Source organism: Trachypithecus francoisi, unplaced genomic scaffold (genome assembly GCF_009764315.1).
Source record: "Trachypithecus francoisi isolate TF-2019V2 unplaced genomic scaffold, Tfra_2.0 Lachesis_group5, whole genome shotgun sequence".
Classification (NCBI taxonomy): domain Eukaryota; kingdom Metazoa; phylum Chordata; class Mammalia; order Primates; family Cercopithecidae; genus Trachypithecus; species Trachypithecus francoisi.
In genome coordinates this window covers 122,142,773-122,159,740 of record NW_022681470.1, presented here as the reverse complement: position 1 = coordinate 122,159,740, position 16,968 = coordinate 122,142,773, and the positions used below count along the sequence as shown (strand labels likewise).

The 16,968-nt window shown below is 35.9% G+C and overlaps 1 protein-coding gene across 1 annotated transcript in view; it reads left to right on the top strand.

Annotated features, from left to right (window-relative positions):
• Nucleotides 1–6,219, top strand: part of PLPPR4 (phospholipid phosphatase related 4) — a 48,311-nt gene extending 42,092 nt beyond the window's left edge. Inside the window, exon 7 of the mRNA XM_033197650.1 lies at nt 2,319–6,219. Within this exon, the coding sequence (XP_033053541.1) occupies nt 2,319–3,644 (1,326 nt within the window). The 3' untranslated portion in view covers nt 3,645–6,219. The remainder of the gene's footprint in view (nt 1–2,318) is intronic.
• The last annotated feature ends 10,749 nt before the right edge of the window (nt 6,220–16,968 follow it).

Below are 16,968 nucleotides of genomic sequence, written 5' to 3'. Positions count from 1 at the left end.
GGAGTTGAGGGGATCAATTGAATCAATAACTAGTTGAGTAGTTGCTTCTGGAGTTCAAAAAAGCAATTAGTACTGGAGAAGGATATTATTTAATGGAAGTACCATTGTAGTTACTATGGGTATACAAAATTGCCAGCTCATAAAAATAAAAGGGAGCCAGGGAATACCAATAAACAAGTGACAAGCAGAAGAAAAGGCAGTAATGAAAGAAACTGAGAAGAGCTGACAGAAATAAAAATAAATTATCTGTAACTACAGTTCTCAATCACGTGGTCTTAGTGCCCTTGGAAAGGTATTACAAGAAAATGATTACCGAAATACAAGTAAAGGACTGAAGTGTGCTATAATTTTATAAGTTTTTTTTTTTTCATAAACTAGCATAGTCAAGATTGTCACTTTAAAAGTTATTCTTACTCACACGCATTCTTCAGTGCAGGAGAAAGGGATCAAATTAAAGTTAGTGTGCCAGGAATTGTGCATAAGCCTGGGTTGCCTATAGGAGTGTTGGCAATGTGCATTGCAGAAGAAATAAAGAAGACTGGAAATACCACTCTCTAGTTTATGTATTGCTTTTTGCATGTGTGTCATTTCATGATGTCCTGGAATTAGTGTGGGATTTATAGCCCAAAGGATTTGATTGTGAATCCAGATTTTCCTCCACTTAGCCAAGTCACACAGCTTCTCAGAAGCCTGTTTCTTCAGCTACAAAATAAAGATACTAACTCTCTGTCCCATGTCATAACAAGAATTAAACAACTATAGTCATGTGTCACATAATGATATTTTGGTCAACCATGGACCACATATATAATACCATGATGATCCCATAAGATTATAGTACTACATTTTTTCTATATGTTTTCTATATTTAGATATGCAAGTGCTTACCATTGTGTTGCAATTCCCTAGAGTATTCAGAGTAGTAACATGCTGTAGGATTTTGCAGCCTAGGAGCAATAGGCTCTACCATAGACCCTAGGTGTGTGGTAAGCTATACCATCTAGATTTGTGTAGGTGAACTTTATGATGTTCACACAATGACAAAATCACCTGTCAACGCATTTCTTATAATGTATCCCTGTCATTAAGCGACACATGGCTGTATTTGTATGGAGACCTTATAGTTTAGTGGAGGATTTTCCCCAACTTACAAATTTAAGTACAATTATTAATAGAACTCATGTAGGGATTGCTCATTCTGGTGAGAGCATAGATAGATACTTAGAAGAAGGTTTCAACCAGGAATTAAACTACTCGAAGAGGCAAGAGCTTGACTTTATTTCATTTCTGTCTGCACTCTTGCCCTAAAATTGGAAAATTTTCAGTTCTAAGTCAATGTTTTGTTCATTGTTAAGCATTTTATAAAATGTTAAATCAATTTTTTTTTGTTTTGACTTGAAAAGTAGACAGTGGTTACCTCCTTTTGAAATTAGCACACAAATAGGTGTCTGCTGCTTGATTTTATTTCTAAACCAAGTATCTCAAAAACTGAAAGTCCAGCAGGGATTAGATCTTCTGTGTGCCAAAAGGGTAATGATTTTGAGGCTGAACTTTAGGCTTTTTCCAAATTTTGCTTCCCAAATCTAAAACAAACAAAAATATACACTGTGTATGAGACAAAATTAAACAAAATCTGGCTCAAATTTAGTGCAATGGTACTAAATTGATCAAATAGTATTTCCCAACTTATGACCAAGTTTAAATCAGGAAAGAATCCAAGTGCCCCAGTCTGGTGATGGTTTTTGCCCTCTCTTCCAAGAGCACCCTGTACAATGCCGAACACACAAGGCTGTACTCAGTGTGGGTGGCAATAATATATGTCTCTGACCTTATTTCAAAGCCAGATATCATGTTTTATGAGTGATATATTGTTCTATATTTTGTACACCTCTTCTACTTTCCATCATATGATTGAAAATGGAAGGTAAAATAAATCATTTAAGCCATTTGAGATGTCACTCAACAAGAAGTTCCTAAATCCGGAGAAATGAATTGCTTTGAAAAGCAGGAAAAAACAGTCCTTATTTCTCTCTTGTCTGCTTTTTCTTCTGAACAAATACACAAGATAAGATTGACAAAAACATCCAATAGGATGGAGAAAAGAATGGGGTTCACATTGCTGAGCAATTCATGCAGTGATTTATGACATAACTAACGAACTATTTCCCTGCAAAAATATAGTTTTCATGTTTCATTATTTGTATTAGTCAATGGTGTGTAAGAAGCATATACCTAAGTATGTACTTCCGTGGGTATTCTAAGGAAACCCTCGTGACTGTCTTCTAGTGCATTATTTATTGCTTTTTCTCAAACACTAGGGCTTGTATGCTGTGGGAAATTTCCTGCCCAGTGATGAGAGTATGTTTCAGCACAGAGACGCCCTCAGGTCTCTGACAGACCTCAATCAAGATCCCAACCGAGTTTTATCTACTAAAAATGGTAGCAGCAGTGATGGAATTGCTCATACGGAAGGCATCCTCAACCGAAACCACAGAGATGCCAGCTCGTTGACAAACCTCAAAAGAGCAAATGCTGATGTGGAAATCATTACTCCACGGAGCCCCATGGGGAAAGAGAACATGGTTACCTTCAGCAATACCTTGCCGCGAGCCAATACCCCATCTGTAGAAGACCCTGTCAGAAGAAATGCGAGCATTCACGCCTCTATGGATTCCGCTCGATCAAAGCAGCTCCTCACCCAGTGGAAGAATAAGAATGAAAGTCGAAAGTTGTCCTTGCAAGTTATAGAGCCTGAGCCTGGACAGTCACCACCCAGATCCATAGAAATGAGGTCAAGCTCAGAGCCATCGAGGGTAGGGGTGAATGGAGACCACCACGGTCCTGGCAATCAGTACCTCAAGATCCAGCCTGGCGCTGTCCCCGGATGTAACAACAGCATGCCTGGAGGGCCAAGAGTGTCCATTCAGTCCCGTCCTGGGTCCTCACAATTGGTGCACATCCCTGAGGAGACCCAGGAAAACATAAGCACCTCCCCCAAAAGCAGCTCTGCTCGGGCCAAGTGGTTAAAAGCTGCTGAGAAGACTGTGGCCTGTAACAGAAGCAACAGCCAGCCCCGAATCATGCAAGTCATAGCCATGTCCAAGCAGCAGGGTGTCCTCCAAAGCAGCCCCAAGAACACTGAAGGCAGCACGGTCTCCTGCACTGGCTCCATCCGCTATAAAACCTTGACAGACCATGAGCCCAGTGGGATAGTGAGGGTTGAGGCTCACCCAGAGAACAACAGGCCCATCATACAGATCCCGTCCACTGAAGGTGAAGGCAGTGGCTCTTGGAAGTGGAAAGCCCCTGAAAAAGGCAGCCTTCGCCAAACTTATGAGCTCAACGATCTCAACAGGGACTCAGAAAGCTGTGAGTCTCTGAAAGACAGCTTTGGTTCTGGAGATCGCAAGAGAAGCAACATTGATAGCAATGAGCATCACCACCACGGAATTACCACCATCCGCGTCACCCCCGTAGAGGGCAGCGAAATTGGCTCAGAGACGCTGTCCATTTCTTCTTCCCGCGACTCCACCCTGCGGAGAAAGGGCAACATCATTCTAATCCCTGAAAGAAGCAACAGCCCTGAAAACACTAGAAATATCTTCTACAAAGGAACCTCCCCCACACGGGCTTATAAGGATTGAGTGATGTCCATCCCATCATTTGGGCTACTCCCAAAAGACCATTTGTCGATTGTACCTGTGCTCTGTTCCAGCGAATTGGGAAGTCTCACCAAGCTAGATTGTCTACCATCAGCCCAGAACTCTAACTTTTCAGAACTGCTCTACTCAAACTTGTAGATCTCACATCAAGGAGAGGGAAAAGCACAATGCAAGAACCTAACTAACGTGATGGTGTGAAGAGTTTTCTTAAGACCTGTCGTCAAACTTAAAAGGTTTTGCAGAAGGCAGTATCAAAAGAAAGTGGTTTTCTTCAAATGTATACTATTTTACTTCCTGAATGTGCCAACTTTGGGGATTTTTCTTTGTAGTGAGCTGTGGGAACCCAGAACACACACGTTTTCCCTACAGCAGAGGCCATGCAGTATTATATATTCATTTTGCAGAATCCGCACCTACAGCTCAATACGGTTGGTGCTGATTATTATAGTACATATACTACGTAAACTCTCAAACTCTATTTAGCTGTGAAATAGTGGTGTGCAATTCCTTGTTAAAGAAATGCTACTTTATTAAGAAGATGCTGGCTGCTTTGTGTTAGAATAGGACACCCCGCAGCTTCTCTGTAGTGGCTCTGTCACAGTCAAAAAATGAAAAGGTTTTTGTGCGTTTCTTCAAAATTCTGCTTTCTTCAACATCAAAAATTGTGTAGGAATATTTTCAGTGAAAGGGAATAACTAGTACTTTTCTGCATAGTTTTTCTGCTGCTTACTTTTTATTTAAGTATAGGTACTGCTAATGAATCTGTTTTCTTAGTGAGTAAATTTGCATAATTTTATAAATATATTATTTTAGAGAATTTTTTGAAATTGTTGTGATCATATTTTGCTTTCTATGGCTTCTCCTTAACTTATTAATTTTTTGATGTTATAGATACATTCTCCTATTTTAAAAGCAAAAACAACAATTGACATTCCTTGAGCAAAATATACTGCTGTGAATTTGCAAACAAGAAATCTGAGCCAAAACTTGACATTGTGGGTTACATTGCCAGAAATGTTGGTCAAGTTTGCCCTTAGATGTCTACAACTAGCTGGCATAGGTTGCCATCTTAACAAGTAATCTAAAAGTCCCATTTGGTTCTACATTATTAACTTTTTTTTTTTCCTATATCCTGCTGACCAGTAAATTAGAGCTACACTGGTTAAGTTCGACCCTTGTCTCTAAAATATTTTTGTTAATTGGACACCAAGAGGAAGAATCTGGAAAAAAAAATGCGTATTGGTAAGTCAAAGTAGCTCATGGTATAAATTAAGAGTGACTTCAAAATACCTGAATAGGTGCAGTTTTAGTTTAATATGCAAACAACCATTTTTGCTACCTATCCTGAATCAAGCCTTGAGCCTAAATCAAAGGAAACCAATACCATTGATAATAAGAAGATAAAAACAAAATATTTTGGAGTGTTTTCCAACTTAAAGTATGAAGACATATTCAGTTCTTGGAACTTAGTATTAAACCTTTTTTATGCCATTTCATAAGAATTCCGATATATACTTGATGATTGCCAAGGGGATGAAAGGAAACCACAGAGATGGTTGATCTAATCTTAGCTCACTTTCCAATAGAAGGAGTTGTTTACAGATGAATAGTATCACATCATTATCAATTTCTACATGAAAAGGGCAGAGCTTTCTAGAAAAACCAACCTTGTAAGGCATTAGGAATTTAGCTGAAACCAGCAGAATTGAAAACTCTGGCAATAAAACATGGACTCAACTATATCCCTTCTGGCAATTTCCTTCTCAGAGAGGGGAGTGGGAATAAAATGTTGCCTTCCCCACTTCTCACCACCACCACCATCATGATGCTTCTACTGGCTTTTGCCAGTTTGTAGAGGGAAAGGTGGGTTGGTTTTAGTACTCTGAAGAACAAAAACAAACAAACAAAAACCCCTGCTACAGCATTTCAGGTGCAGTATGATATTTCCTAATCTTTCCTATTTCTTAACAAAAGATTTTAAAGTACTTCTCTAGTCATTGAAGTTTTTTTTTCTTTACATAAATATTGATATATTCTTTTTCTACTCAAAGTGCCAAAGGCTACAGTTTTTAATGACTTAACAAATTGTACCACATTGTTAAGGACATGTAATGACAGACACTAGAACTCAGACCTCTGCATGTATATTTGATAACATGTCTTTTGTAAAAAAAAAATTACAAAAAAATTTGTTTACATTCCACTGGTACCTTAATTTAAAATAAATCAGACTAACAGGTGGTATCTCTTCTTAGTGTTCTATTTATCTTATTTGCTAATGGGAGCACTTCTTCCTTTGTTAGGCTGTGCTTTACTGATAAAACCAAGTATTGAATAAAGAGAGTTAATTATCTTTTTAAAGTAAATAAAATTATGAAAATATATATAGTATATATAAAGTATTGTGTTTAATAAAATGTTATGCAATGTTTTCCAAACTGATAAAGTTTGTAAAGTGCTATAAATGTATTTTGTTAAGTACAGATAAAGCTATTGTGTGAGTATATTGTGCTAAAATCATAGAAATAAAGATTAGATTTCTTCATCAAAATTGGAATATTTTGGTTTTTACTTCAGAGACTGAATAGATGATAGCTTGGCTTATAAGAAAATAACTGAGGAAATAAGAATAAATCAGAATTGATTAAATTCATAATCAATGAATTTAATACATAAACATAATACATAATCAATGTTTAGGAATGGGTTACAATTAAGAAAGAAAAGTTTCTCAATCTATGACATGTTTTCTTATTGTTTAGAATTTTATTTTATGTATATTGAAGGAGGTTTTTTATACTTTAAACATATTTTTGCATATCAATGTTACAGTGTATAAAAAAGAAAATATGAAGGACTTGACTAAGAATAGTTGATGTACTTATTTTCCCAAACAGTAGCGCCCTTTATGCCATCATGGCCATTGGTGTTGCAGCTTTTCTTAAAAGAATGCTTCACCATTAACTCCACGATATTTTTCTGAGCCATTAAGACTCATTCTATGAATTTTACTGCTGATGATTTGTACATCTAACTAGAAGGTATTAGCACAAGTTTTTAGACCATAACCAGAACTTAGGATTTACTCAAATGGTCCTAAGGAGTTTGTTGAGTGATATGTGAAGTTACAAATGTCCAGTAATGCCACCAAGTTCATGTAGCTGTCCAATTGCAACCAAGCTCATACATACCAGGCAACAACATCACAATCGCTATCTGGCCAACAGCCAATGTAAGATACTGTTGACTGTAGGAAACATCCTGGTTTTAGAGAAATTAACATGTGAAAAAACAATGTGTATCTTATATAATGGGTGAAATACAGTTTCTTTAGGTTTTTAAATTAAACTTCTCTAGGTCTTGATTTTTTCATTTCTGAAACGGTGACATTCAGCCATATTTCCCTTTCTAAAGGATGTCCTAAAGTTCTCAACTTCTATGGATTATCATTATGTATTTTATCCAATGAGCAAAAACTGGTAAGAAAATAGGAAATAACTTAATGATCTAAAATAAGTAACTAATTAGTATTGCCATCTTTGACTACAAGGTTAATAGAAGCAAGCCAACTGGGGTTGCTGAAAGCCTACATCAACCATTTCACCACATAGCATATCAAAAGAGGTGGCCTGTATACATATATCCCTGGTCCTAGTACCTTTCTCATGAGGCAACAGGTGAGTAGATTCTTGGTTATTATATACTTAGGAAGCTATCATTAAGGGCCCTGTTATTTCTGTCTTTTATAGGTCAAGTCTTTACTTGATGTCTATGGGTAATTTCATATTACAGGTCAAAGGGAATATGAACATGTATGCATGATTCAGAGAGTAATTTACTTAAAATAATATGAATGAAAAAATAAAAATGAATTAAGATGTTTTAATCTAAATTTAATCTAAAAAAAATCAACAACCATGACTTGGAAAATTGGCAAAGGCCTTTTTGTGACTAGATATTTCATTTCCTCTGCTTAAATATATTTCTGCCTTTATTCTGTAAAAAGTTTCTAAAATGCTCTAGGATCAGATGTTCCCATTTGAAGAAAGCATATATTTCAATAACAGTATATAGATTGCAAGTAAGATCTATTTATAGAAGATCCCCATTGACGATACTTTCAAGTTGAAAGAATATTTAGATGAGCCATTTGATATAGAAGTGACTTTTATTTCACTGTCCAAACAATTGTTAGCCAAAGAAAGTTCCTAATTTTGTGTATTTGTGCACCACAGTTAATGACAAGTGAAACTGTAACTCTACCACCAATTCTACTTAACAAACTTGAATGCCCTTTTCATCTCCTTTACTCCCCTACCTTAAGATTCTGTCATTGCCTATGAGAAAAATGTATCTAAATTCTAAAGTTACATTTTTAAAATGGTACAACTGACCATTAGATGAATGAGTTTAAAGAAGAGAAAATATGAAAATTGCATTTGTATAATATCTCATTTTCTATTTATCACCTTTTATGCCTGGCTACTTCCTTATAAAAGTAAAAGAAAGGAAGTCAAGGATAAGTCTCTTTGTCATTAAAAAGATGATATAAGGCCAGGCATGGTGGCTCACACCTGTAATCCCAGCACTTTGGGAGGCCAAGGCAGGCGGATCACCAGAGGTCAGGAGTTCAAGACCAGCCTGACCAATGTGGTGAAACCCCATCTCTACTAAAAATGCAAAAATTAGCTGGGCATGGTGCCAGGCACCTGTAATCCCAGCTACTCAGGAGGCTGAGGTAGGAGAATCCCTTGAAACTGGGAGGCAGAGGTTGTAGTGAGCAGAAATCATGCCACTGCACTCCAGCTTGGGCGACAGAATGTGACTCTGTCTCAAAACAAACAAACAAACAAACAAAAAGAAAAAACAAAAAAAGAAGAAAAAGAAAAGAACAAAAGATGATATAGAAGTGACATCCATCATTTATAATCCACCTGATTGACCGCAACTAGATCCAGTTTAACTTTTCCTTTCATGAATCATGCTTTTAAGGTCAAATCTAGAATATAAAAATAATTCTCAAAACTCAACAGTAGAAAAAAACAGAGTAAATAAAAAACAGTAAAAAAGTAAAATAAAAATGGACAAAAATATGTACAGAAGTTTCACCAAAAAAGCATGTACAGATGGCAAATAAACACATGAACAGATATTCTGCATCATTAGCCATTTGGAAAATGCTAATCACAAGCACAATGAAATATCACTAGTCATCTATGAGAATGATTAACATTAAAAATAGTAATAATATCAAATACTGGTAATAATGTGGAGAAACTGAGTCACTCATATACTGCTGGTGGGGATGTAAAAGGTACAACCACTCTGAAAAACAGATTTATAATTTATTTTTTAAACTAAGCATACACTTAACCATACAACCCAGCAATTGTACTCTTGGGCATTTATCCGACAGAAATGAAAACTTATCTGCCCACAACAAAAATGGTACATATATATTCATAGTTTCTTTATTACTAATAGCCAAAAACTAGGAATAACTCAGGTGTCTTTCAATGGGTGAATGATTAAACAAACTATTATATAATCATATCACGGAATATTATTCAGCAACAAAAAGAAACGAACTATTGATAAACCCACCAACTTGATTGAATCTCCAGGGAATTAAATGGAATGAAAAAGTAACACCAAATAGTTATGCAATGTGTGAATTATCTCATGCAATAAACAGTATAGATACAAGCAATCTGTATTTGCAGAGGTGGATTTTCATCTTTAATACACTGCTTTCAAGGTTGTTCTAATTGCCACAATTTCCAAGCATAAGTAGGATAGGAGTAGGAGGGAGGAAGTCAAGGACAAGTAGCTTTACCTTTAAGAAGATGCCATAACTGGTATCCATTATTTATGATCTACCCAATTGGCCCAAACTATTAGGTTGGTGCAAAAGTAATTATTAGGTTGGTCCCATTGAAAGTAATGGCAAAAACCGCGATTGCTTTTTCACCAACCTAATAGATCACCTTTCTGCAAGAGAGGCTGAAGAATGTACTCTCTAGCTGAGAGGCCCTGGGCCCAGCTAAAATTGTGCATATGTCTTTTCTAAGTAGGTAGAAGAGGATGAGAATAATTCCTGGGGACTAATGATCAGTCTCTGTCATACCAGCTTCAAAACACTTCACAATCTAACCTACAAATTCATATAGTCTACTACTTCTCCAGGAAAACGTGTTTGATAGATAGATATGTAGATAGATGGTAGATAGATAGATATACACAGAGTTTATTTTTAGCTCCCTTTCTGAAAAGTCTTCACTACTCCTTTTAAAAATCCCCTTTGGTCTTCAATCTTAAATCTTAATCTTCGTCTATACAATTGTAGAGCTGGAAGGAAACTGAAGGCATTTACTCAGTCATGCAACTGGTAGGTGTCAGGGAGGCACTGAGAGCAGGGAACAGCTGTGTTCTGTTAACTTTTTCATTCCTCAAGATTAGCACATCATCCCACCACACAGGTTAGACATTCATTAAACATTTTTAAATGAATGAATCAAATAATCTTCTGACATCACTAGAGTCAGTACATTTTTTAAAAGGGCTAACTTCATCTCTCCTTTTGGAAACTACTTAAAGATCCTTGATCTGTATGGCGAATGCATTTACTTAATCATACAGTTTGTATGATTAATCAATCTGATAAATGAGACATTGAATATTTACTACACACTAAACTATAAGTTCTTTATAAGCAGTTCTAGCACAACAGGTATTTAATAGATATAGAATAATTGAATGAGTATAGTGTGCTCTATCTACTGTGAATAAAAAATAAATAAAATAAGTAAATTGAGACTTATCTGGAAGAGAAAGGAATGGTTGTCCATTCGAGTGTGCCCTGAAGTTCCGATTTCTCAAAAGTCCACTCTGAGACCCTGAAACCAAGCTTATGCTATTTATGCTTTTATCTTTTTTCTTATTTGAAGCATGTTTAAAATGTGTTGACATAGTATAAGCCAGATTTCTTGGAACAAGCTGTTTTCTCACAATACATATGACTTAGCAACAGTTGTTTGTTCAGATGTTCCCACCTCCACAGTAATCTTTGTGGAGACAAGTACTAATAAAGTATACCTACTTATTCCAACATTTAAAAAACAAAAACAAAAAAACAGAAAACCCTCTTTATAGTCAAGCATGCAAGGTTTTTTTCTTAATTCAAAATCAAATAATAGACCAGGACCTACAGTGATATCTTTGTACCTGGCATATCCACTGCTCTCTTCTTGCTACTCAGTGTGCCACTCGAATATCACAATATTTTTCAGAATTCTAGAGTAGTGAGAGTCTTTGAGGTCAGACTGACAAGTATTCAAATTTCAGCACCACCTACTGTGTGCCTCAGTTTTCTTACAAGTACAATAAGTATAATAATTTAGGGTTGTTATGGGGATTAAATGAATAAATATAGGTACAATGTTTAAAATATTGTGTGACATTTAGTAAGCAGCACATAAATGTTCTTTCTTATTTTTATTATTTGGAAGTGTTCTGTGGCTTCTCTATCTCCAGTCCTCACTTCTCCCTAGAATTCTAGATTTAAATATGTAACTGCCTACTTCATTGATATCTTTACTTAAATATCTATAACTACCTCACATGTAACATTTTCAAAATACGCTTCCTGATGTCTACTCCCAAACTTGTTTGTTTCTGTTAGTAATGTCTCACTGTCCACCCTCCCACCACAGCTGCTAAAGAAAAATTCTAAACTCTACCCTTAAGACATTCTTTTCTCTCACCATTCACTCTCAGACTAAGTCTTATCAGCTCTTCCTCCAAAATACAACCCAATTGTGATCGCTTTTTCCTATCATCACTGCCTTTACCCTTAGCTACCTCACCATCAACTCTTGATACTCTTATCCAGGCTGGGGCTCCCCTTATAGTCTTCAGGTGGCAGTGAAGGTGAACTTCTTAAAAATAATCAGATCAGATCTCCTCCAAATATTATCCAAATGGCTTATGGAAACTCAGATTCTAAAAAGACTGAAACTTCAGATATAACTATCCAGTTTCCTTCATTGGCAGATAGGTTTCCTCATGAACAAATCTCAATATTCAGTGATGTTATCTATGAGATAGAGAAAGTAGAATGAATTCAATCTGAGCAGAGGACCAAGTAAGAAAAGACTAAAGACTGCCACTGACACTTTTACTTCAATGACATTACTCATGGGATCTAAGACTATCTAGTGACCTCAATTAATCAACAGTTACCTCTATTATTAATATCCTAATAATAAATAAAACAATTATTTTAGTTATACAATTGGTAATAATTAAGATTCACATTCAACATGTCTATGTTTCAGGCACTCTGTTAGATTTAAATCTTTCAACATTTCATCAGAGTGATAGAAAATGGGTTTTCAAAGGTCCCAAAAGTTCTTCAGTTTATTTGGTAAGAATAAGAAGTGTGTGTGTGTGTGTGTGTGTGTGTGTGTGTGTGTGAGAGAGAGAGAGAGAGAGAGAGACAGAGAGAGAGAGAGAGAGAAACTTAAAATCACAGCCTTCCGGAGCATAATTCTATTAACTGCCATCTACTTAAAAAAATTAAACATCATTTAACATATGTCCAAGTTACCAGATTGTTAATATTAAACTCTTCAACATACATATAGCAAGGTCAAAATTTGTGCCTTGCATACAAATATACAAAAAAAGACAGAATGGCTTTTTTACCATTACTATTCTCAGGCTGCTTTGAAACACCCACCTTGGTGGTAGTCTGGAGATTATGTACCAAAAGTGTCAGTTAAAGGTGTAACAGCCACTTTTCCTACAAGTCTCTCTTGGATAAAGGCTTCAGGGAACAAGACAAAAAGGCTAATGTGTCCAGATGACAGTAGGATTAGTCATAACTAGCCGATATACCAAACCTTGAATTTTATTATGAGCCCTCACTAGCTTAACTTTCACTTTTGATGCTGCTTGTACCTGCTGCTACAGTGGGCAGCCAGAAAAAGTGAGGTCTGTTCTCTCAGTGAATTGGGTCCTGTGATTATCCTTCACTGACTTAACACTATCCCTTCGCTTGTTGGAATTCCAGATTCTCTGAGTCTCAGCCATATTTTCTTTCTTACTCCAGGTGAGGACGTGCTGCTATGGAGGCACCTCACTCACCTCTTTCCACAGAATTCCATGGCAGACCCATGGCCTTCAACTCAGTTGTCTCCTGTGTTTCTAATGAGCATATCTGGGAAATTCTGTTGCCTACACACCACAGGGGAGGCAAGACTCATGGGGCATTTCTTCTGATCCTCTCTGTTTTATTCCTTTACTAGCAATTTCCAACTAAGCATTGCACCTCAAGTTTATAAACATGAATAAAACACCATTTCTTTTTTGAGGAGTTCATAAGCTGGTGAGGAAGAAAAGGATAAAACAGGTCATTTGGTGAGGTAAGTCTCAAGGTACAACTGGAACATGAAGATGGGAATGGTTTCCCTCTCTTAGATCCATGTTGACCATTAGAATCCCTAAGACAGGAATTCTGGTCTGCAATGATAGCACTTATAAGGTAGTAAATCTAAAATCAAGGCAATGTCATTCAAATGTGATTCTCTCTGCAACTTCGATGGTTTCCTTGTCTTAGAAAAAAGATATCAAAAACTCTCCCTTATCCCAAAGACTGAAGTCAACTAATCAAGACAGGCTCTCTACTGCTGCTGGACATGCACAGACTTAAAGAAGATACTAAAGAATGGAAAAACAAAGGTTTCTAACCAACTGCTAAAAAACTGCTTACTGCAATGAAAAGCCAGGTTAAAGAAAAAGAACTCAGAAAGTTAAACTCTTCACAAGGGCCCATAGTGGATCACCGATGCGCCCTTGTGAAGAGTTTAACTTTCTGCATTCTTCTTACTTAGATCACAGTTTCTCATTTTGCTTCTATTTATTTAAGTCTCTTAAAAACACTTTTTCCTTTTTCTTCTCTCTGTTGAGCAAAGCTCTAACTCATCTCCTACTGACAGGAGCCAGTCTCACCCCATGCCACCTACCATTTTTAAGGCTCTACTTAAGTGTTAGAATAATGCTCTGGGAGTAGAGGTTCTGGGAAGAGTCTTTGGAGCCCTTTGGCTATCCAACTCCACCAAGAAATTTAAATTTGGGCCATTTGAGATTTCCCCATCAGAATGAGCTGCAGATAAGTTCCATTACTCTTCCAATGGGGTAACTATTGAACATCCTCCCACCCCCTCTCTCTAATGTGAATGTATTTCTGTTGAGATATTACTTTTATCCTTCATAAGCATCGCTATCTCAGTTTTCATCCTCTTCTCTTATGTCCCTTTCTTGAGATTTTGTATCTCTTCTTCTCAGACAGACTTCTCAGACTTCTTTTTTATTTCTTGGTTTTCAAGGACAAGTGTTTATTAGCTTTCATTTTATTCTTGACACAGTGGTCCTTGGTTTAGTCTTCATTTTTCTTTGGTTTACCATGTTTCTTTCCTTCTGGGTTTTTCGCATCCTCTCCCAACCCCAAAAGCATTTACATAGGTTCCAAGCTGGTCCCTTTCTGATAATACTCATGTTTAAATCTGAGCTGTTCTTCTAGAGACAAATTTTTGTCTAGAGATTGTGTGGAAACATCTTCACTGCCCTCTTGTCTTAAAAAAAAAATCCAGGATTGTTTTTAAACACACATATTTTTCTAGATTATACTTAGCATGGTACAGATCTATTTTTTAATTTTTTTCTAGTTTTCTAATAATGTGTTAATTCCTTTAAAATACGGAAATCTCAGCTAAAATTAAAACTCACCCTTAAATACAACATCAGCATCATATTTAAACAGTACAGGCAACAATTTAGGAATGCATGAAATGCACACACCCACATAAACACAAAACATACATACACAATATAACAAAAACATGCATATACAATATAACAAAAACAAGATCTAAATATTTTCTTTATACAAAGGTAAGTTTAATTAAGATTAAATAACAAGCATTACATATAATAATTTTAAAATTCTAAACCAATAAAGAATTTTCACACATTAGAATACAAGATTTTTAATGAAGCCTGTGGGTTCAGTGAGGCAGCCTCTTCCCAATTCTGAACTACACAGTTAAGAAATATTTAGCCTCCCTTTCTGACAAATTTCACTGCCTGACAGTATTCTGGCAATAGCTATAATATTTTTGAAACATAAACAATGGTATATTTGACCTGATTCAATCAAAAATCATTTAAAGCAAGCAACATATTTAGCATAAGATTTTCTTGTAATTTTTATCTTTTTATAGTCTCAAACTATCACTTTTCTCCTAGGCCTACCTAATACTGCCCCTACTCACTACTCTAACATTTACACCAAAATTATTTAATGGATTCGTGTTCATTTGTTTCCCCAGAATAACTACCCACTGTGGGAACTCTAATGCCACTTTCTATTCTAAAAGCATTTAAAACATGTCAATAACATGCTAAAATATGAAGTTTCCTTACAGTTTTTTTCCAGGGGGATGGTTTGGGTTCTTCTTCTTTTTTTTTTTTTTTTTGGCATTTGATCACTCTTCCTTCTCTTTAACCGCTCACTGTTTCATAAATCACAGCAAATATTTCTCCATGATTTTTTTGGAAAACAATCCGGAAGAAGAGAAAATTTTTGTCAACATTTTTGCCTAAATGCCAAATATCTGTGAGTGCTATTCTCGTACCCAAATACCCAAAGTAGATCCTATTTTTTGGTGGCCAGCAGTAGCTTCGCCATAGAAAGAGCTATCTGGCTACAGTTGTACCTGTGAATCACATATACATAGTGACGACAGGTTCCCAATTCTACAACACATTTTAACCCATTCAGTACACAACAGGTGTCCTACACATATTGATCACTCCTTGTTTCACCTACTTCATTTGAATGGGAAAGAAAACATCCAGTTAAAGATAGTCACTTGACCACATGTATTTAACTTCTCTCCCTCCCAAAACTCTAGTAAAGCAAATGTAGAAAAGCAAACAAATAAAAAATAATTACCTACAAAGACAAGGAAAATGGAAGAGAATGTAATAGCAGATGAATATTTTAAAATCATTTTGTAAAAATGTAGACACTAGAGTGGTAGCTATGTTAGTAAATTAAAAAAAGAAAAAAAGACATTTGCAATCTATGTACCTATGGAGGAGTAAGCCTAAAAAGAAGAAACCCTTGAAAGACTCAGCTCTCAAAGACTATAGGATCTTCAGTCCACAGGGGTAGATTACACAAATAAAATCAAGTGGCCTTGTAGAAAGCATGTACATAGGTCATTTGTCCTCCCTATATCCTTTCTCTATGTGCAGCCATCAGTCAACCCCTTCCATAGAAAAGACTGGGGTATTATATTTTGGATAAATAACACAAATGTGAGCTGCAGTGGGGGCCAGTTGGATGTGTAAGTCTCAAAAAAAGGGGCATGTGAAGTCTGACTTATAAGACCCTCATTCCACATTTTTGGCAGAATACTGAAATTAGCTAATACAAGTCCCACCTTTCCAACCAAGCTTCAGATTGGATGATTTTTCTCTGAAGAAATGGAAGAAATTAACAGTTCCATGCAAAGTATTCCCACATGCTGACATCTGAAGATCCTTACTCAAATGGTTGCCTTACTCCTTGATCTTTCTAGAGTATACCATTAATCAAAAGCATTGCTCATCCACACAATTTCCAACCAATACTTTAGTGTTTTGTAATAAATATGAATGGATAGCCAAACTTAGCATTATATGTTTGTTAAAAACTTCCATGTGAAACATAGAGATCAAAACAAAACAAACTATAAAATAGTATTCAGAAAAAACAAAAACTTCAGATAGGAGAATAAATCTTTGTGAGAAAACTGTAATTAAATTCCTCAGAGATAACAGAAGATATTACATCTATGAAACAGGAATAGGATGCATGAAAATAAGCTAACCTAAGAATAAGAATTCTTGAAATTAAAAATATGATAAAAATATGATAAAATTTGTTATCAAATATTTAAAAGGCAAAAAAGCAAGTAAATCTCCTGGAAATTAGAAGAAAATGACAAATAAGCAATAGAGCTTAAAGGGAGGGAAGGAAGGAAGGAAGGAAGGAAGGAAGGAAGGAAGGAAGGAAGGAAGGAAAAGAAGAAATGAGGAAAAAGAAAAATAAGAGTAGTAATCCTAGAAGTCCAATATAAAGGGAAAAATATTGAATAATACAAGGATTATTTTCCGAACTGAAGGACCTAACAGTATAACTTGAAAGAGCCCATGAACTATACAAAGAGATAATAAAAATAACTACACCAACATACCA